At 53.4% G+C, this 23,052-nt stretch overlaps 1 protein-coding gene across 12 annotated transcripts in view; it reads left to right on the top strand.

Annotated features, from left to right (window-relative positions):
• LOC144953454 (disco-interacting protein 2 homolog C-like) overlaps positions 1-23,052 on the top strand; it is a 161,205-nt gene that overhangs the window by 88,822 nt on the left and 49,331 nt on the right. For 11 of the 12 annotated variants that reach the window (XM_078884466.1, XM_078884532.1, XM_078884187.1 and 8 more), the window contains 2 exons: positions 19,267-19,395; positions 19,698-19,817. In XM_078884466.1, the coding sequence (XP_078740592.1) occupies positions 19,267-19,395; positions 19,698-19,817 (249 nt within the window). Of the gene's footprint in view, positions 1-7,915; positions 8,001-19,266; positions 19,396-19,697; positions 19,818-23,052 lie in introns of those variants that run through there. The other variant, XM_078884565.1, reaches the window with a different exon arrangement.

The following is a 23,052-nucleotide window of genomic DNA, read 5'->3' as shown; positions in this document are numbered from 1 at the left end:
CCGTGCCACCATTCTGGCCGTAGGCATTCCTCATATTCCACGGGGGCGGCGCGAAGGGGGGGGGGGGGTGGGGGGTGGGTGTCCGCAGGGTTCCTCGGCGCAGCAGGGCCACTGAGGAAGTTGCGGTCCCGTGCGTCGTGCGGCCGCGATGAAGCGACGGCGGCGGGCGGCTCGATCGGCGGCGGTTGTTGAGAAGCGAGCCCGGAGGCCCATTAAGACAATCGGTTGCAATCCCCCGCCAAGGAAGCCGGGCGGGTGGAGCGGGGGCAGCAGGTCGCCGCGTCTTTGGATTGCCGCGTGGAATAAACCCGCCGAGATTTGACGTCGACAGCAGCATCTTCTCGCTCCATCATCGGACGCAATCTGTCCGCTGCCGGATGACTCGCCAAGTCGCCGTGACGCGGCGCTTCTTGTGGTCTCTTGTTCCGACTGCTTTGCGTCGTCGCCGCAAACTTGGTTTCGTTTGCGGTTTGCTTTTGTCAATTTGGTGACCCAGGTCACTCTTGCACATGACGCGGATTCCCGTTCTCTTGACTTCTCACAGCTGGTGACACAAAACTCACAGCTGGTGACACAAAACTCACAACTGGTGACGTAAAACCAACTTGAAGATTGGACTGGGAGTGCGACGCCTGGTTACATCCGGCTCGTGAACCCTGGTGCAGTTACACTGCCTGCACACACCCCACTCCCCACCCTACAGACTATCTTCTCAATGGGGGGGGGGGGGCTTGTATGACACCAGTACAGTCACAGCCACGAGCCAGTTTCGGTAATTGCACCGTAGGTAATTGTACCGCAGTCACAGAGGCATAGGACACTTTATCTCAGTGTTCTTCATCGCAAGGCCCGCGGGCCACTGGCGGCCCCTGGTGGCCTTTACTGCGGCCCCCTGACGTGCAGCCCCCAACAACACACAACACGTGATCATCACACACACATCATCATCATCGTAGTGCTGCTGTCAAACCCAACAATGGTTTCAAATGTGTGGCGGCCCTCACCACTGACGATGTGTTATCGGCGAAAGCGGCCCCCCTCTGAAAATTAGTGAAGAATACTGCTCTAAAGCTTGATCTGTCACGGTGCTGCCATGCAACAATCCGTATAGCACCTGGGCATGAGCCGATTTCAGCACTCCATCTCCGCAGAGGATGTACTTCCAATGGTTATTTTAGCCAGAAAGGCCTCACTGAGTGTCAATACTAATTTTCAGGTGGGCCCTGCATTTTGTGTTTGACCAGTTCCATTCATGGATGTTTGGCTTCATGTCAGAGGAATCTGCAGTACTGACCCATGCATGTTGGGGCGATGATTAATTACTGCTTTTAATTATTCGGGTCCTCTACCAAACTAAACAAAAAAAACCCAGGTAAGCTCCACTGAGCTATGTATTTCTGTATTAGAAGCGACCTGGGCACAAATCACATCGCAATGAAGTGGTTTATCATATGGAAATTTATCGCAGCCAAATACTCTAAACGCATGTTGCATCTAATTGTGGAGGGGGGAAAATGGAGGACCCGGAGAAAAAATCCACGTGACCACAGAGAGAACTTGCAAACTCTAAATATGCAGGAGCCAGGGTCGGGATCGAACACACGACCTCCTAGATTTGAAGCTTTCGTGACTGCAAGGATTCATATTCTTAGGTTTTTTTGGTAAGGTCACGTAGCTAAAAAAATTTAAATTAATAAAAGTAAAATTTAAATAAAATTAAAAATTTAAAAATCACGACGTTTCGGAGGCAACACAAGCTTCAGGTGGGACCGTCACAGCACGATAGCTGTATCATAGATACATATCATAGATACATATCATAGATACATAGATACAGCTATCGTGCTGTGACGGTCCCACCTGAAGACGGAAGCTTGTGTTGCCTCCGAAACGTCGTGATTTTTTAATTTTATTTTTATTTTACTTTTACTAATTTTAATTTTTTACCTACGTGACTTTACCGAAAACACCTAAGAACACGACCTCCTGAATAGCAAGCGATGGAGTTGATATCTCGCCACTGCGGAATGCAAGTCGCACAACATTCAAGTTGTGCATAATCAGTTGGTTTTGTAGGGGAGGCATGAGTGATGCAAATTGGTTGACACGCTTGGTGGCACTCGGTCATTGATAGACTGTCAAAGAGATGCGAGGCACTTCAAGGATGCCCCAACCATGCAAGGGTCATTAAAAGAGAAGAAGGGGAGGCAGCACATGGACAATGTGACGTGAAGCCACTGAGAGGGATAGAGAATGATGTATCTTCAAGCCTCTCATCTCACTCTACTCCCCACGATGCACTCTCAAACCTCTCCCCTCTAATCTCACTCGACTCCCCTCCACGCACTCTCCTACCTCTCCCCTCTCATCTCACTCTACTCCCCTTCACGCACTCTCCTACCTCTCCCCTCTCATCTCACTCTACTCCCCTCCACGCACTCTCCTACTTCAGCAACCAACATTTTATATCGAATCCCCCAGTCAACTTTCGCTCAGTAGGAGGTCGCTCATCCTCCTTTGCTGCTCCCACGGTCTGAAACTTCCTCCCCCCTGCAACCTGTGCTATCGACTCCCTGGCCCTGTTCAAGTCCAGGCTCAAGATCTTCCGTCTGTTCCTCTGCCTGAGACTCACTACCTATTTCGATAGCCACAAAGTAAACACGTCCACTGTTTCTGTGCAGCATCTTGAGATGTGGCCACATTTAGAAGCCTTATCAATCCAATTTGTATTGCATTGGGTCGTCGATAAACTTAAATCAATTGAGTGTGCAGGCGAGGGCCACTATACGATGCCTCTGGGCTCACGGAATTACTTTGGTTGCCACGGTTTCAGAGACAACAGAAATACTGTGGAGTCTGTGTGTCTGCGATGGTCGGTGTGGGTGTTGCGGTTGGTGTGTCTGCGATGGTTGTTGTGGTTGTTGTGGTTGGTGTGTCTCTGCGATGGTCGGTGTGGTTGTTGTGGTTGGGGTGTCTGCGATGGTTGTTGTGGTTGTTGTGGTTGGTGTGTCTGCGATGGTCGGTGTGGTTGTTGCGGTTGGTGTGTCTGCGATGGTCGGTGTGGTTGTTGTGGTTGTTGCGGTTGGTGTCTCTGCGATGGTCGGTGTGGTTGTTGCGGTTGGGTGGAATGACGGCTTCGTGGCGATTGCCTCGGCTGGTGTTGAACCCTCGTTGTGCGTCGGGGGTCGGTTTTCCCGGGAACCCACGGGCCCCCGTAGGTCCCTGATGCCCCCGTGGATTAAGCAGCGCGTGCGGTTGCCCGATGTCCATCTCCCTTCTCCGCCCTGTTTGCACCGGGCACGATGGCGCATGCCTGTGATCCAGCGCTTCGGAGGTGAGGGTTCGCGGATCATACACGGGCTTGGAGAAGGCCAGGAGATGGGAGTACAGCAAGTGTGCGCAATCTATCTGTGTGGAGCTTCGAGTGTTGTGCTCTCTGGTGAGATCCATCTGGTGTGATCTATCAGGTGAGGTTAATCTGATAAAGACTTGTCTGATGAGGTTTGCCTCATCTGGTGGGATCCATTCAACACAATTTATCTTGCGGGCTATATTTGGCATCATTCATCGAGCCGAGTTCCAGCTGGCACGGTTGTTTTGAAGTACATTGACAATGCTACGCTCCATCTGGCATGGATCATCATCTGGCGTGTTTCATCTGGCACGGTGTTATCCGGTGGGGTTCGTTCAACACGCTTCACGTGGTGCGCACCGGATGAATTGTGAGATGCAACACACACCAGACAAACGATGTTAAGCGAAGGGCAGCCCTTGAGTGACGTGACGTGAAGCACACCGGATGATTCACGCGGTCTGCTCCGTTGGACGCAATTCCCTCCTGCGTGCCACATGAGGCAACATTGAATCTGATTGAGTTCCGTCCGGGGAGTTCTATGCGGCTGGATTCATCTGGTGGACTGCTCCACCTGACGCCGCTCGTCATTGCCCAACCCCCCCAATCCCCATCCCACCCGTCGCTGTCACCGCCGCTGGCACCGTCACCGTCGCTCTGCGCGTCTCTCGTGGGGCGGCCCCGAACGAGCGCTCCCACCGCGCTCGCCGCACCGCGCCACACCAGAGGTCGCAAACGGGTTTTGATTCCTTACCCGTACCCGTACCCGGCCGCACCAGGGTCGCAAATGGGTACCCGTTCCCTACCCGTACCCTACCCGAAATGAGTGACAAACGGTTACTCACCAGTGACTCACGGCCTACCCCGTACCCGTACCCGGCCGCACCAGGGTCGCAAACGGGTACCCGTACCCGGCCGGGTTACGGGTAGCCGGCTATCGGGTAGTGTACGGGTATCGGGTACCCGGTTGCGACCTCTGCGCCACACCACACCGCGCCACTGGAGCCACAACGCGACGCGAGACCCCAGGGATTGAGGAGGAGGCCGCGGTGGTCAGCGCCCGGCCTCTCGGCGCGTGTCGCGGCACCTGCTGCAGGGCCTGTGGCCTGCCTCACGTCGTTGCGAATCGCTTTCGCATGCTGCGTCTCCGTACCGTGAAATTTTTTTTTGGTTTGAATCTTTACTTTCTTGCCCCTGCCGCAATTTGTACAAGTTTATCGACGAACGAACACGCTCGTGACGATTTAGTTGCGTTTGTTAATGGGGGCCTGGCTTGGTGGGCCGTGGCTAAAGCCAGGTCTTTAAATTCTGCACGCTGTCAGTCGTGTCACTACCGTTTGTGATTAGAAGGGCGGTTGAAAAGCGTAATTCCACGTTGGAGGTGTTTTCGTTTCTGTGTAACTGTTGAGACAATAAGTCTGCTCAATTTGTTCCAACGTGGGCTCCTGCTTATCTGACGATGTTGACAGTTTCTACAGCGATCCCCTCTGGTCTGGCAGCTCTCACTTCTGTAACACTGCAGAGGGCAGTCGCTTCTTATTTCTCTTTTTGCAGAAGACCTTGCCATATAATTCCTCTCTGGTTTTATCATTCTGCCTTTTGTGCCCTAAGATTCAATTTTTGTCTCCAAGGGCTGTTGTTGTGATCTATCAATCATCATTGTCCTTTTTCCTTGCTCTCACGCTCCCCATTGCTTGCCGTGACATCATCAACAATTTTCGTATTGCGTGCTGATTTATATTCTCATTGTTGTGCTAAACGGATTTTCTGTAATTCTGTGTCTTGGGGACTTTTGTTTGGCATTTCCATCCCTATTATTAAGTCTCCTTTTTGTGTGGAAGCAGAACTAGCTTCTTGTCTTCGTAACTTAACTTTCTGCCTCTACTCTCAGGCCATTACTATGGCAGTGTTTTTTTTATTCCAGTGGTGAACAACCCCTTTCATAATTTTGCCTCTCTCGCAGAGGGTCGCAACCGGGTACCCGATACCCGTTCCCCTACCCGATACCCGGCTACCCGTACCCGGCCGGGTACGGTTACCCGTTTGCGACCCTGGTGCGGCCGGGTACGGGTACGGGTAGACTGTGAGTCACTGGTGAGTTACTGTTTGTCACTCATTTCCCAACGTCTTGTCTCTTCTCACAATTCAAGTTCCTAGAATCAACCCCACCCGCGCCTGCAACATGGCTTCATCCCAGAGGTCGCAATCAGGTACCCGATACCCGTACCCTACCCGTACCCGGGCGGGTACGGGTAGGGTACGGGTACCGCCGGGTACGGGTACCCGTTTGCGACCCTGGTGCGGCCGGGTACAGGTAAGGAATCAAAACCCGTTTGCGACCTCTGTTCTCTAATTGGCTGTGTCAGGTGATGGCGGGTTTAACGACACATTTATATTTCTGCGAACTAACCCAGAAAAAAAAACTATTATGGATAATATTGGTCGCGAAAGCCGGCGTGTTAAACGATATATTTGGAGTTCATGTGGTCTCTCTCTCTCCCCGTGGTGGTCATGTGGATTTTTTTCCGGGTTATTCTGCTGTTCGCCCTCTTTCACGTTGAGAATCAACACATTATCTGGCTGCTGCTACAAATTCCCACGTGTTGATGCTGACGACGATGATACCTGCCACTTCGACGAGCCATCACGTGCGGCCAGGTCGCCTCTGAAAAAGAGCTCGAAGCTCAGCGGATTTCACCTGGTTAATATCATAGTAGTAGGAGTAATTGGCTGTCTGGATTCCGCCCTTTCTCCCATTTGCATCTCTGTCTCTCCCACGATTCCAGCCTCCTCTGACTTTCTCTCTCTCAGTTTTCCTCTTGGCCTGCTGCCTGCCTGCCTATCCGTCTCTCTGCTGCCCCCCCACCACCAATATCCCTGTGACGCCGACTCGGATGCAGGTCACGTGGAGACGGTAGTCATGGAGATGGGCTTTTGCAGGCAGAAGGGCGGGAGGATGTGGAGGGAGGGAGGGAGGAGGGGCCGGCGTGCGGGCGGAGAGTGACGGGGAGGGGGTAGGGCGAGAGGGAGGGGGGATAGGGCGAGAGGGGGGGGGGGCGAGAGGGAGGGGGGATAGGGCGAGAGGGGGGGATAGGGCGAGAGGGGGGGGGGGCGAGAGGGAGGGGGGGTATGGCGAGAGGGGGGGGGATAGGGCGAGAGGGGGGGGGGGGCGAGAGGGGGGGGGGCGAGAGGGGGGGGGGGGGGCGAGAGGGGGGGGGGGCGAGAGGGAGGGGGGATAGGGCGAGAGGGGGGGGCGAGAGGGAGGGGGGGTAGGGCGAGAGGGGGGGGGGGCGAGAGGGAGGGGGGGATAGGGCGAGAGGGGGGGGCGAGAGGGAGGGGGGGATAGGGCGAGAGGGGGGGGCGAGAGGGAGGGGGGATATGGCGAGAGGGAGGGGGGATATGGCGAGAGGGAGGGAGGGGGGGATAGGGCGAGAGGAGGGGGGGGCGAGAGGGGGGGGATAGGGCGAGAGGGGGGGGGATAGGGCGAGAGGGAGGGGGGATAGGGCGAGAGGGGGGGGGTATAGGGCGAGAGGGAGGGGGGATAGGGCGAGAGGGGGGGGGCGAGAGGGAGGGGGGGGTAGGGCGAGAGGGGGGGGGATAGGGCGAGAGGGGGGGATAGGGCGAGAGGGGGGGGGCGAGAAGGGGGGAGATAGGGCGAGAGGGGGGGGGCGAGAGGGGGGGGGGTCGAGAGGGGGGGCGAGAGGGAGGGGGGGATAGGGCGAGAGGGGGGGGGCGAGAGGGAGGGGGGGATAGGGCGAGAGGGGGGGGGCGAGAGGGAGGGAGGGTAGGGCGAGAGGGGGGGGGGCGAGAGGGAGGGGGGATAGGGCGAGAGGGGGGGGCGAGAGGGAGGGGGGATAGGCGAGAGGGGGGGGCGAGAGGGAGGGGGGATATGGCGAGAGGGAGGGGGGGATAGGGCGAGAGGGAGGGGGGGATAGGGCGAGAGGAGGGGGGGCGAGAGGGGGGGGGATATGGCGAGAGGGAGGGGGGGATAGGGCGAGAGGAGGGGGGGCGAGAGGGGGGGGGATAGGGCGAGCGGGAGGGGGGATAGGGCGAGAGGGGGGGGGATAGGGCGAGAGGGAGGGGGGATAGGCGAGAGGGGGGGGATAGGGCGAGAGGGGGGGGATAGGGCGAGAGGGAGGGGGGATAGGGCGAGAGGAGGGGGGGCGAGAGGGGGGGGGATAGGGCGAGCGGGAGGGGGGATAGGGCGAGAGGGGGGGATAGGGCGAGAGGGGGGGATAGGGCGAGAGGGAGGGGGGCGAGAAGGGGGGGGGATAGGGCGAGACGGAGGGGGGATAGGGCGAGAAGAGGGGGGGGCGAGAGGGGGGGGGATAGGGCGAGAGGGAGGGGGGATAGGGCGAGAGGGATGGGGGCGAGAGGGGGGGGGCGAGAGGGGGGGCGAGAGGGAGGGGGGATAGGACGAGAGGGAGGGGGGGGATAGGGCGTGTGGGAGGGGTGGGGGGCGGTGGGGGGCTCTTGGGGGCTGCGGGGCAGCGCTATTACCCGCGTTACCACGGCAACGCGGAGCAGCAGGGCTCTCTGGGAAGATGGCGGGAAGAAGAAGAGGAGGAGGTGGAGGCGGCTGGGCGGTCGCTACCGGCGGCGGCGGCGGCAAGACTACGGGGGCCTAGAGGCCTCCCCATGGACGCAGGTGGGCGGGCGGGTGGTGATGGGTGAGGAGGATGAGGGGGGGTGAGTGCGTCAGGACCCGCGCCGTGCGTTCGCCGCGGGCTGTGAGCCTCATTCGCTCCCTGGTCGCGCGTGGGGCAGTTTGGTTCGCTCCTAAAATCCCTCTTCCCACCTTCCCTCCCCTATCCTCGTTTTGCTCTGATCCCTCCCTCCCCTCTCCTCCCTGCCCTCTCCACCCTGCCCTCTCCACCCCCTCCCTGCCCTCTCGTGTCTCTCCCGCTCCTCTTTGCCATTCTCACGTCTCTCCCGCCCTCTTTCCCCGCTCTCCTCGAATTTTATTTTTTCTCCCTCTCCTTTTGATTTTCTCCTCTCCCGTTAGAGTTCAGGGCAGCTGCTGTTTGTTGCATGCTGTTTGATAGTCGTGGCCATGGTGTGAGTGATGGCAGTTGACGATCGATAAGGTGATGGTCATCATCATCAACATCATCATGTCAATGTTGATGATGGTTCGTGACGGTTGATCGTGATGCTCAAAATGATGTTGGTCTTGGTGATGTTCATAATGATCATGATGATCACCGTCATCAGTAGAAGTATTACTGGTACGAACCTCCTGGTTACACCAGCCCACAGGGGATTACTGTGTCCGTCCGTCGTGCAGGGAGGGGCTGGTTGGGGAGGGAGGGGATGGGTGGGGAGGGGCTGGGTCACCCCGTGGTGCCCTTATAAAACTCAACGTTGAACCTACTCACGCCGGCTTGTGCCCGCCCGCACAGTCGGCCATATTTGCGGAATACACCACGTCGCCGTTGACCCTGGCCATTGACCGAGCAAACCCAACGTTCCTACCAGCTCCCTCCGCAGGAATGTGTTTAACCACGACAATAACCTCTCAAATCACAAAATTTCACGTATATATTATACACAATTATATACCTATCCCCCCCCCCATCACAACGATGGTGATTGCTACTAAACGTGTTGGCCTCCGTTTGACATTTGACACCGTGCGTGTTGTTTATTGTCCTGTTCTTTAAGGTATGAATATATAGATATTGTATTTGTCGTAATTAAAACGACTCAAACCGAGGCAGCCCACGTGCTTAGTTGACCGACAAGCTCGTTGGTGAAATGAGTCAGAGGTCGACCGTTCTCCACAGTGACGAATTGCCTCCCCCAGCCATCTGTGCTGCAAACTCCCTGCCCTCGCTCAAATCCCAGTGTCCAAGACCTTGGGGGCCGTCCATAAATGATGTCACGCGATTTTGGACGATTTTTGACCCCCCCCCCCTCCCTTCGTCACACGACGTCACAAAAAGTCAGACCCCCCCCCTAAAATATGACGTCACAAAGCTCCGCCCCCCCCCCCCACCAAAATATAAAACATGCTTCAAAGGGGCCGTCCATAAATGACGTCACGCGATTTTTGACCCCTCCCCCCCCATTCGTCACGACGTCACAAAAAGTCAGACCCCCCTTCAAATATGACGTCACAAAATTCTGCCCCCGTCCCCCCACAAAAAAATAAGAACATGCTTCAATTCGCTTTAAACTATTGTTATTGTAGTGCGTATTTAATGTGGCGCTGCACTCTGATGTTGTAGGAGAAAACATTAAAAAGTCTATTAAATTAAGTAGAACGTGTTGTCTATATTCATTTAAAGTTGCCCATTTTGATGTGACGTCACATTTCTCAGCCACCCCCCTCCCCCCCCGGGGGATCAGCCTCTTGTTTTGGTGCCGAAGCAACACGATGAGGTCATCGGAAAATCTCTAACCTTCGTTCTCGCTGTCACATTTGTAATCATTAGGGGTGCAACGATGCCTCATTATTGATTAATATGGATTCTTAAACTCACGAGGCACGCATCGAATTGCGTGCGTAAGAGATGCTGTATGTCTCAATTCGTACGTCGGTTGTTATCGTCTACATCGTTAAGGTCAACGTAATCCTCATGACCCACCGATACCATTATTATCATCATTATCCTCACAACCACCACCATTGTACATGCCAACATACCTTCCTCACGATCAGAAAGTTGCATATTCAAATCCTGGTATCCAACTGTAGTTGGCCCATGCACTTATATACTCCTGCCATAGGAATGTGGAATATCCACAACTATACCTCGGGGTCGCCAGTGGAGGGAGATGAGCACCGCCCAGCGCTCGTTAAAAGATGGAGAGGCTTCTCGCTTGTTAGCAATGATCTTCGATGGGAGATCTCATTTACGATTTATGGAGGAGATGGGATGAGGGCTTGGGTGACGTGAGGTTATCACTGTGCCTGAAACTCGCTGTCGTTGCGGACAGGAGTGGGGAGCGGTGGTGCGGTCGCTGTTAGCACGCTCACAGCGAACGCACGAGTTCGATTCCTGCTCACGGCCAACACCAGTGACGATTATCCGAACTGGTCCTGGGCCTCCCCTAGCTCAAATTAGCCTCAAATGAGTACCTAGTGCGGTGTGTAAACATCGCTAATAGAGAGACAAAGGCGGCCGGGCGTGGTGCTGGGTACCCACCTCCCCTCGTGTGCCTTGCCGGCCTTCATAGGTGCTCGCGAACAGCACTTGCCCCAAGTATATTAAAGCTATACGGAGGATATTTTGTCTTTCACACAGCGATGATCGGTGTGAGCCCAGTCGGAACTGCGGCCAATTACTGAGTTAGCGACACAAAGCTCGCTCTCGAGGTGATTATGGTGATGGATGATGATTGTACGGTGGCGCGTTGTTTTTGTAATCCAACGCTTTGGAAGCTATGGTTGGTGGATGCAATAATATTTGTTAAAACGACCAACCTCAATGGAACTGCAATATGGCTGGGAAGTGACAGTACAGGAAGTGTGGTCAAGTGGGGTCATTCATCTGTCTGTGTGGATATATTTGTGTTAGCCCCTCTTTTGTATAATCCTATCCCGATTTCTCTGGGTGTCTCCCACAAGCAAAATACTGATTTAAAAATTCAACCGGCTAAGCATCTAAAACTAAACTATTTTATTTTACCAGCTAAGGCCCACTGAGCTATACAGATATTTTTGAGAAGCGACCTGGCCACAAATGATAGCTCAACGAAGTGGCTTATCATGTGGACATGTTATAACAGCCAAACATTCTAAACGCACGATTCTAAATGTGGAGGGGAAACCCTGAGGAGGAGGACCCGGAGAAAAATCCATGTGACCATGGGGAGAGAGACATGCAAACTCCAAATACACAGGTGTCAGGGATTGGGATCGAACCAGAGGTCGCAACCGGGTACCCGATACCCGTACCCTACCCGATACCCGGCTACCCGTACCCGGCCGGGTACGGGTACCCGTTTGCGACCCTGGTGCGGCCACGTACGGGTACGGGTAGACCGTGAGTCACTGGTGAGTAACTGTTTGTCACTCATTTCCCAACGTCTTGTCTCTTCTCACAATTCAAGTTCCTAGAATCAACCCACCCGCACCTGCAACATGGCTTCATCCCAGAGGTCGCAATTAGGTACCCGATACCCATACCCTACCCGTACCCAGCCGGGTACGGGTAGGGTACGGGTACGGCCGGGTACGGGTAAGGGTACCCGTTTGCGACCCTGGTGCGGCCGGGTACGGGTAAGGAATCCAAACCCGTTTGCGACCTCTGGATCGAACCCACGACCTCCTACATACTTAGGCGAGGCAGTGAACGTCTCAGAGCCACCGATGCCTTTCTGGCCTCCTGCCAGAATGAAACGACGACGGGAGCTTAATCAGGAACAGTGTATAGCTGCCGCGGCGGTGACTCTTCGGCAGTGAATGTCTCGTTCCTGCGCCTCGGATAGAACGCGGCATTCCAGCGTTCCCTTGGGGTGTGCCATTCACCGGGAATATACGGCGTGATGCAGCGCGTGCCCGTCCCCTGATCGTCGCGGATGTTGTTCGGGAGCACGAACAGACGCGGATGTTCACAAAACGGAGGCTGTAGCACGCTGAGCTTTGAGGCCTTTAAATATTTCTACATATAAATTCAATTGTTTTATTATGATTGCGCTATCGGCGTTGTAACAATGAAGAGTCCATCTGGATCCCTCACAGCGGTGCAGCCCTTCACGTTAAAGAGTGACCCGTGCAAGTGGATACTGCAGAGCAAGGGGCCGTCCATAAATGACGTCACACGATTTCGGCTGATTTTTGACCCCCCCTCACTCCCTCGTCACACGGCGTCACAAAAAGTCAAACCCCCCGATATTTTCATTTTGAAAATAAAACATGCTTCAAATCACTTTAAACTATCGTCATTGTAGTGCGTATTTAATGTGGCGCTGCACTCTGATGTTGTAGGAGAAAACACGTATTAAAAAGGAGGCGTTGGAAAGCTGAAATTTAGCATAAAATTCACTTGAAAATATTCAACGTTTAACTAAAACTGCAGATGTTCAGAATATTATATTGAAATTCTCTTATGAAATATTAAAGTGATTATTACTATAAAAAAAATACTTGAAACTTTGTAGTAGAACGAAACAAAATGGAGAGTACAATCATAACAATCACATTCATTCCACAGAATGAAAAGCCCTGGTAGAATCATTAAAATCTAAATGTTTAATAACAATCATTCAAAAAATTTACAAAATGTATGTTTCTCCATTCTCCCATGGAGAAGCAAAATGCTCCTTCATGGAATAAATTAAAGGTGACCTTAGTAAATTTAAATAATAAAATAGTTAATCATGAAAATTAATCAAAATTGTGTTGTTATAACAATTCTATTTAATTAAGTAGAACGTGTTTATATTTATTTAAAGTTGCGCATATTGATGTGACGTCACATTTCTCAAACCCCCCCCTCCCCCCCTCATCACGCATCGTCACAAATGTCTGACCCCCCTCCCCCCTCCTTGGTGCGTGACGTCATTTATGGACGGCCCCCAACCTCTGAGAGCCCTTGACATCTAGTTCAAACAAAAGGGATGGGGGGGGAAGCGATTCCCACCCACTCTGCCTCCAAGAATAATGTTCGTAATGTGGCAATCAAAGTGAAATGTTTAATTCTCAGAGCAGCAATTTAGCCAAATTCTGTGAATTTTTTGTTATGAGACTGACCAGATTGAGATCATCACCGTTGAGAACCCGGTGTAATCATGGGCATCTTCCTGGATTAAATCCCAGGATCTCGGCAGTGCAATGAATTGGAAGTCTTAACTGCAGGACAAGTGTTTTCCCTGAGGCAAGTGAGAGTTCACTGCCAGGTACGAATGCTGCATTGCACTGCAACGTGGCAGCGACGAGGCTGGATGCAGTGGGGTTTCTCTGTCAGTTTTTGCCGTTGGATGAACGTCCTTAGAGTGTGTTTTTAGACAGCAGATCCACGATAAGAGGATTCGCTTATTGAGTGACTCTTAATTGTCGTGTTGTAGCGCTGGGTTGGCTGGCGTTGCCGAGATTCTGTGACCAGGTTGAGACTCCGTGGTGGCGTGGTGTTAACTGCCTTGCCTGGTATACAGGAGGTCGTGGGATCGATCCCGACCCTGACGCCCCCTGTATATTTTGAGTTTGCGGTATCTCTCTCCCCGTGGTTGCGTGGATTTTTCTCCGGGTGCTCCGGCTTTTCTTTCTACATTTATAAACGGGCATGTAGAAATTTTCGGCTGCAACAAAATCTCCACGTGATAAGCCACTTCGTTGAGCTTCTGAAAAAGAACTATTTAGCTCTTCACCGCTTCTGGCCGTGATGTTTCTCACCCAGGTCCGCGCACATGCGTGCGTATGTTCTCTAATCCACGTGTTCCTCCTTTTTGCCTCGCAGGTGTAATTTTCAAATGTGCATGAGAAGCGTTGTTCTTTGTAAAATGGTCATTTAAGTGACTTGTGTATGAACACACATTGTGTGTGTGGACAGACGTTGTTGTAGTTTAGTTTATTCTGCGTTCTCATCCAAACCACTGTCAGTCATTGAAATTTGGATTTTGAAGTAGGTGGCCGGGTGGCTCAGGGTTCAGAGCCGGCACTGCTGAGGGCCTGGGTTTGAATCCAGGTTTAGCCTCCCTGTGACCAAACCGGGCTCTTAAGTGTAGTACGCTGGGGAGGGTGGGGGTGGTGGGGCTGGGTGGGGAGGGGCTGGTCACCCCGTGGTGCCCTTATAAAACTCAACGTTTAACCTACTCACGCCGGCTTGTGCCCGCCCTCACAGTCGGGCATATTTGCGGAATACACCACGCCGCCGTTGACCCTGGCCATTGACCGAGCAACCCAACGTTCCTACCAGCTCCTTCCACAGGAATTTGTTAAATGTTTTCTCCTACAACATCAGAGTGCAGCGCCACATTAAATACGCACTACAATGACAATAGTTTAAAGTGATTTGAAGCAAGTTTTATTTTGTTCGGGGGGGTGCAGAGCTTTGTGACGTCATATTTGAGTGTGGGGGGGTCTGCCTTTTTGTGACGTCGTGTGACGAAGGGAGGGGGGGTCAAAAATCGTCAAAAATCGCGTGACGTCATTTATGGATGGCCCCTAAGTATACCAAGTTTGCAGTCGATACCACATTGGGAAGTGGGATTAAAATTGACTTACAAGATTTGAGGATACAACGACAATGACGACAACAACAGACAGAGTGAGTTAAATAAAAGCGTGTAATAAAAAAAAAAAATATTTTTAAAACACGCTTTTATGAAATGTACTAAAAAGCTCAACGTAAATATTTTCTGTTCAAGTACTTTGCATTACGTACCTTTCATATACTCTTCGTAGGCGCGTTGAGGCTCAGGCGGTGTCGGCCAACAGCAACGGGGTCCCCGCCAGAGGTCGCAAACGGGTTTTGATTCCTTACCCGTACCCGTACCCGGCCGCACCAGGCTCGCAAATGGGTACCCGTACCCCGCCAGGTACGGGTACCCGTTCCCTACCCGTACCTGTACCCTACCCGAAATTAGTGACAAAACGGTTACTCACCAGTGACTCACGGCCTACCCGTACCCGTACCCGGCCGCACCAGGGTCGCAAACGGGTACCCGTACCCGGCCGGGTACGGGTAGCCGGCCGGGTACGGGTAGCCGAGTATCGGGTAGGGTACGGGTATCGGGTACCCGGTTGTGACCTCTGGTCCCCGCTCGTGGCTCTGTGGATTCGGTGCCACCACCGCAACGGCGCCGCGAGCCTCGACAGGTGGAGGGGGGAGGGGGAGGAGACTCACGGACGCCTCGAGACCGACCCCCAAAAAACTGGAGGAGACTCGGGAAAAAAACCACCCCGAGCGAAAACAAGACGACCTCTGTCTCGCCTCGTGCACGCGTGTCGACGTGGGTTGGCGCGCTTGTGTCCAGCAACACTTGCGCGTGTCAATGCGTGTACACGGAGCGGTTTGTGTGAAATCAAAGTGATGATGCGTGGAGGGATAGAAGGGGATTGAGCCGGCAGCTGGCGGTGCCGATTCCCTGGCTCCAGTGGAATCCGCTCCACATTACGCGTCCCTCTCTGGGGGGGGGCGGGGGAGGGGTTTGCGTCTGTGTCTTCGTATGTGTGTGTGCGTGTGGTACACCTCCGATTAGCACGGTTGGCTATGTACGGTGCGAAACAAGTTCAGCATACATACGTGGCGTAGTGGCTAGCGGTGGCGAAGTGGTTCGCGTTCTGCGCTACGAACCCGGTGACCGAAGTTCTATTCCCGCTCACCAGTGACGATTAATTGAACCGGTCCTGGGCCTCCCTTAGGTCGACTCGGCCTCAAAATGTGTACCTGGTACGGTGTGTAAACATCGCCACTAAGGAGACAAAGGCGGTCGGGCGTGGTGGTGGCCACCCCACCCCCTCGTGTACCGTCGCCGGTCTTCATAGGTGCTGTTCGCTAACAGCACTTGCCCCAACAGTCTGTTAAGGTTATACGGGGATCTGTATCTTTGGGTTCGTGTTACGGGGCCCCTTTCACAATTGTGGTTCCCCCCTCCCACGTCCTTCCTCCTGACATAGAGACACATAGAGATACATAGAGACCCACAGAGACACGTAGAGTCACATAGATATACATGAAATACGCACGCCCCAGTCGTGTGATTGTGGGCATTCTACCCACGCTATGGACCCTTTAGTAAACCACACTGGTCAGCGCTTCTTCGACGGAGGAGGAGGAGGAACGGCAAGACGAGACGAACTCTATCCCGAAGCCCTCTCGTCACGGCCAGCAGCAGACCGCGACATTGGCGTTTGGCTAACGGAGCCAACATTTCTGCCGGTGGCACACGGACGGAAAGAGTTGATGAATAATCGTGCCGATGAGAAATCGTTCGAGCAATCGGTCGCTCGGATAATCGCGAGCGCCCAGCTTCTGCACGCGTGGTGCACACCGGCAACTTACAGTCGCGTAGACAAATATGCAGGTGTTATGTAAATGTGTGTGAACGAGTGCACACAAGGCCAGGCCGTGCTGTTTGCATGGTTTGATGCTGTTTGTTTTTGGGAGGGTGGCGCGGGGTTGTTTTTACATGGGGGCAGGGGGGGGTGTGTGAAGGTGTGCCGTAAATTATAATGCCACACACACACACAGAGACCGCACCCCGCCTACACAAGTTGATGATGGGGCAAGTTCTGTTTGCGAGCACCTGTTAAGGCAGTCACAGTGCACAAGCAGGGGGTGGTGTGGCCAGAACTGGACCACGCCCGAGGGCTGCCTCTGGCTTCACCCAGGGCTGATGTTTGCACACTGCACCAGGTGCTCGTTTTTCAGGTGGAGTTCACCTGGGACTGGTTCTCGTACGCCTCTGATGTTAGCCGTGACCTAGAGTCAAACTCATGCGACCCGGTCTGGAGTGCAGTGCACTAACCACCACTACGTGACACAAGGCCCGCACCTACGATTCGCACGGTTGGCTACGTACGGTGCGAAAGAAGTTCAATGTGCATACAAATATGCCCCGTATAGCCTTAATAAACTGTTGGGGCAAGTGCTGTTAGCAAGCGCCTATGAAGGCCGGCACGGCACACGAAGGGACCGGTGGCCAGCACCATGCCTGACCGCCTTTGTCTCCCCAGTGGAGATGTTTACACACTGCACCAGGTCCTCATTTGAGGCTGAGTCGACCGAGGGGAGGCCTAGGACTGGTTGAGATAATACTAACTGTGTTGGCCGTGAGCGGGAATCGAACTCGGCTCGCCGGGTTCGTAGCGAAGCACGCTAACTGCTACACTGCCGCTCCCCACACACACACACGCAGCGCGCTAATTGCTACACTACCGCTCCCCACACACACACGCAGCATGCTAACCGCTACACTACCGCTCCCCATTTAACATCTCTACGTGACAGTACACATGTGCAGGGCCACCTACACTCACCCATCCAGTACTCCCAACAAGAGGAGCCGTATACTACTACGGGGCCCGTGGTGTCATCTTGGTGTCATCATCATGGCGCGAGATGCACTCTACTCACTGGGACGGGGTCATGAGATAGGCACAGGTGTTATGCGTTACATGACGAGGGAGGGTGACTGACAGATGCACACAGACACACTCATGCGCAGATCGACAGATGGGTGCACCTGTACTTAGGCCTTCATTTCTCACTGAATATTTATTTTCTGGGCTGCTGGTAGACTGCAGTCGGCAGGTGACAGGTAACCACAGCAGCGCGAGAGGTATAATGGATACGGTGTGCCGAGTGTGGGCATGTTTTTTGGGATGCTCACCTGGACAGACCCAGCTTCAATGAAGCCCTGTTTGGTGGGACACTGCTACACATACCCACAACGTTGCAGCGTCCACCACAAATGGTTAGCACACACGGCCACACACACACAGGAGCCATGCATATAAACTAGCGGTGTCAAACAACAACAGTCACTAAACCCATGACCGTTTTCAGAATTGATTACCGGTTCCCGAAAGTCAGGAGCCGGTCACTGATCCCAGTGGAATGTTCGCCATGAATGTGCGGATTGGCTCGCGCGAACGTACCAACCGCACGGCGGTCTAAGTCACCGCATGGTACATTTGCCATCATTGCTCGGTCAAAAGGTCAAGGCGCAAAACTCAAATGTCTTCATTGCTCACGCCACTGCTGGCGAATGGCCTCCACTAGAAGGGAGCTCTAGAGCAGGGGTGGGGAACATCCGGCCCGTGGGCCGTATGAGGCCCGCGAAATCATTTGGTGTGGCCCTGCCAAGGCAACCGCAGGCGGGACTCTAAATTCAATAAATCTAGGAGCAAACCTGGAAAAGCAGTTGCGAGTAGCAACATCATCAATACCAGCTAACATCACACGCCTCGCCAAAGAGAAGCAGTTCCAGCCATCGCATTAGTGGTGAGTTAATTAAATGTTTGACCAAATATAACGGGCTAATTTTTAAGTTGATAATTTAGTATGGCCCGCGAATGATGTTATCAATATCCAAATGGCCCTTGGCAGAAAAAAGGTTCCCCGCCCCTGCTCTAGAGGGTATTTGGCCGACTCCTCCATGCTGGCTGTGTGCTCTGGGAGAGGTGAGAGCCACCCGCACTTTAACCCCAGCACACGTGACCTGCCGCTGATCCACTCACTGCGTTGTAACCCATTGATGCTGCTGGGCAGCAAGAGGCAGCGGTTCAACTGCCGCGTCAGGAGATGGAATCGAACCGGCGGTCTCTGGATTTTTCGGGCCCACTGTGCCCACCGTTAACACCGCTGTGACGGCTTCCCTGCGTTTGCCCATTTAATTTTTTTTTAAAAAAGGTTCTGTCTGTTGCTTCAGATTACTGTGTGCGCGGAAAACAGTAACCGCTTTTAGTTTCTATACACGCAGGTGCTTTTTGCGGTGCGGATCTCCCCTCCCTCTCCCCTCCTCCCTCCTCCTCACCACCCACCCATCCACCCACAACACCTCTCGCTCCCAGCCACACCTACCTGCTGCTTCTGCAGCAGCCATGGGCCGGCATGCTAATGGACACCGCCGTCTTCAAGACAAAGGGTCACTTTCCTAGTTTTATTGATAGCGACGGCTCATGCACTCGGGGATGGCGGTGGGGGTGGTGGTGGCGTGGTGGTACTCTTGTTGCTGGTGAATGTTGCTGCTTCTGAATGTGATGTTGGTTCTGACGATTCGTTTTTTCGTTGGTGAGGGTAATGGTGGCATTTACTTGGAAACGGCTGACATCGTTTTTCCAGTGGTTGGTGGTGGTCACCCGCGTTGTTGAACGCTGTTCGCATCCGCACCGGGTGTGCTGTGAATGGCGTTGCTGATTTGTGATGGTGACGATGGTGGTTTCTCGTCCCCCCCCCGCGACCCCCGCCCCCCTTCCCTCATTGCCGACAACGGTGGGGTTGGCTCGGTTGCCGCGGCAACAGTGTCGGATGCGGCGTACGGAGGGGAGCGCCGCGCCTCTCCCGTCACTCCTCTCTCCTCCTCCTCGTCTTGCTCAAAGTACGGCCGACGGCGCCGTCCCTCCGGCACTCGCGATGAACGCTACCGCTCCGGTGAGGCCTCTCCCAGACCCGCCACTGCACACCGCGTTACCGCACCGTTACCGTACCGTTACCGCACCGTTACCGGACCCTTGCTACACGCCGGTACAGAAACTCGCAGCACGGCGTGCACCATCGCAGTGGGGAGTGCCGATGCCGCAGCCTCTTGGCGGCGTGCGGGGGGCGCACACTGCGGCTGCGACGATGGATCGAGTGCCCCCCCCCCCCCAAACCGAGCCCCGCTTACTTCGTCTCTGTAACCCCTGTGACCCCCACCCCCCTTCTCACCTCCGACCCCTTGCGACCCGTCCCAGATGTACACACGGAAGCAGTGCAGGCGGCGCTAGCCAAGCACGTGGACAGGAAGATGCCCATGCCGAGCAAGCGGCGCTCGCTCGTCGCGCAGACGTCCATCGACGCGTACACCCCGCCCGGTACGCACCGCCACTGCCGAGACAAAGATTCCCCCTAGAGACTGCTGGGTCGAGTGCTGTTAGCAAGTAGCCACCTACGGCACACGATAGGGTGGGTGGCCAAGCCGCCTTTGTCTCCCCAGTGGCAATGTTTACACACCGCACCAGGTACTCATTTGAGGCTGAGTCGACCTAGGGGAGGCCCAGGACCGGTTCAGATATTCGTCACTGGTGTTAACCGTGAGCGGGAATCGAACCCGGGTTCATAGCGCAGCGCGCTAACTGCCACACCACCGCTCCCCACACACACACACGCAAAATGACATCAATCACACCGTCCTCCCTCCACATCTGACAGCAGATCACATCCTGATGGTTAAAGTACAAGTCTATCTTTTCTTGTGCGGCCTCAAAATAGACGTTAAACGTACGATGCGATAACACAATGAATAGCGGGTCAATTAACATAATAACAGGGTGTTGCATTGGCGCTGAGAGAAAATAAAGATATCGACGTTTTGGTCGACTGGCCTTTATATCTCCCTAAGAGTGCCAGTCAAGATATTTATTTTTCTCTCAGTGGCAATAAAACACCCTGTTATTATTTTTAATTAACCTATTATTCACTCTGTGACTTCACAGAAGCAGCAGCTTCGTGCGTTACTATTAAATAAGGCAGGAGGGCAGAAATAGCTACCTAACCCTTTCCCGTTCCGAAACTTCTGCAGGTTGCAGGGTAGGTGTCCCGTTCACCGCTGAATTTCGGAACGCGCAAGCGGATCAGCGTTAATTTAATTAACGGAGGCGTCGAGCCGTTGTTTTTAAAGACATTGTACTCGTCGCAGAGAATCCTAGCAACACGACCGCAACTGTACGATAGCCGGCACCCAACTGTGCCACACGCCCTCCCGCATGGCGTTGTGGGAGACTCTGTACGTCTTCAGGTTGGAAGATGTACCGATAAAGTTTTTGACACGTTACGTCATCGGAATGGGAAAGGTTAAGGCCTGCCCAAGTTGTCACCACATCGAAACATAGAAACGCGAACAAAACGCACGTTATTATAATTACTAAACTTGCTTACGGTAGGGGGCGATGTTGCAATGTGTCATCCCAATTGAGTAATTTGCAGGTAATTTTTCAGCGCTGGCATGTTTGGCCACCCATATAAAAAAAGACTCAACAAACATAAATGATTGATGTGCTATGAAAAAGAGCAATTGCTCAAACATCACCTATTTATATAAGTTTCCTGGTAAGGCCACAGTGTTATAAACAAAACATGCTTTTGCACCACTGCCAATGCAGTGTCACCAACTAATTTGTTTAAACAGACTTATCTCATCGATTCATATCGAGATCCATAGACTGTCATTGACACCCATTGGCAAACTGAACTGGGCTGGCAGTGGCTGCATTATCTCCGCTTTCTGCTGCGTCCAAGTCAACCCTCGCAGCCCAGGTTGCAACATCATCATCACCACCACCACTGCCACCGCACATTGCCTTCACGTTCCATTTATCAAATAGTCAATCTGCACCAACACGTTATCAGCTGAGGCTGGAAATCCCGGGGCGGACTTTGTTGCTTCCTCAAATTGAATCGATGAATCGGCTCCGGTACGCATGTAACAGTGCACTACAGTATATCAGGCGGTCGGCTAGCCGGGGTAAACTCCACCAACCGCACGCTCGGGCGGCGTCCGACGGTCAAAAGCGCCGTGGCCTCATTCGTTTTGGCGTCAGGCTGGCTTCTGTTCGGCAGGAGGTACTCAGTCCAGTGACCCCGCTGGGGGTTAAAAACGCCATCCGGTACTCAGGACGGGAGCCTGGGTGGTTAATGTCGCTGGTCGCGGTCGATGGGTGTGATGGGTGCGATGGGAGCGATGGGAGCGATGCGCTCTTTAGCCCAACCTCACGAGCGGCTGCACTCTAGGCACCGCACAGTGCGGAGTACCCGGAAGGTCGCTGTTGGTAAGGAATTGGTCGCTGATTTCTAATCACCTGCTTTTTTTACATGAGTAAAGTAACGTAATATTTGGTATTGATTCGGAACGTAACGCAATTGCTTAATTACGTCACCCACTTTTTTTACAAAAAATGTTTTTGTGTGATGCAGTTAATTCCGATTTAACACCATTATATTCCGTAGGTGTTATGCCTTGAACAATGCTCAATCTCTAAATCTACACATCTGTACACATGGTGCGTGATCCGAGTGAGTCGTTATTCCAAGTTCTTAGCACCTAGTGTTATTCAAGAAACGCATTCACTCTTGTCTACTCCAACTTTTTTCGTGATGTTTTTTTATTGGCCGATTGTTAGTCTTTCTGCTCTCTCAGCCGTGCGTGCTCAGCAACCGTGTTGTAGAAATCAACTTGGCTGTCGCCATCCTTGCTTCCGCACAAAGTGCAACAAAGTTATGTTGCTCCATTCAAAAGTTTGTTTGCATTTTCGAATACAAAAAATTCAAACAAACTCAAAGAGCAACGAATCGGTGACATCTGAATTAGTCCCAGGCCACCTTCTTCACCGACCGACACTGACGGGCATGGTGACCAACGGCATCAGGAGGCCTTCGTCCAGCAATGCACTGATGAAGGCCGAACAATGACGCATCACCATAAATACTACGCAGTGCAAAACTTTACGGCCACCGTGGTTTCATACCGAGGCGTTTATAGTCACGCGACAGCGACAATACCATCTTGACGATTGCGGTCCGGTTGTACGGTACGCACTGTCGACCGGGAGCCGTGTTGTTGATGGCCTCGGGCTGGGAAGTTTTGCGCATCGGCGCGTTGGTGTGGGCGAGTGGACCTCGCGTTCCAAGTCACAGAGCAAGCGGCTGGACAGGGTACATCATGTACATTTGTACACTTTGTTCATTAGGTTGGTGAAGAAGGTGGCTTTGGACTAATTCAAATGTCACCGATTAGTTCCTGTTCAGCCTGCTTTCTATCCACTGCTGGATGAAGGCCTTCCGCAGGCTGTGTCGGTCATTGTGGTTGTGTGACCTTATTTTACGATGCAACTTGGTGATGTGTCAGGCCCAGCACCGGTGCAGGTGTCAATCACTGAGTTTTTATTTTCAGTTAAATTTTAGTTTTAGAATGCAAGAGACCAGGATGAGTCCCAATTCTCAACAACCGTCTGGCTAGCTGCTGTTCGCCGCAGCGAGTTGCACCGCTCTGTCGCGGTTCGCGTTCGGTGGTGCCGGATTCCCTCTCCGCGTTTTGACCCCGGCGCCCGTTGT

Source organism: Lampetra fluviatilis, chromosome 1, assembly GCF_964198595.1.
Source record: "Lampetra fluviatilis chromosome 1, kcLamFluv1.1, whole genome shotgun sequence".
NCBI lineage: Eukaryota > Metazoa > Chordata > Hyperoartia > Petromyzontiformes > Petromyzontidae > Lampetra > Lampetra fluviatilis.
This window is presented reverse-complemented; position numbering and strand designations above follow the sequence as displayed.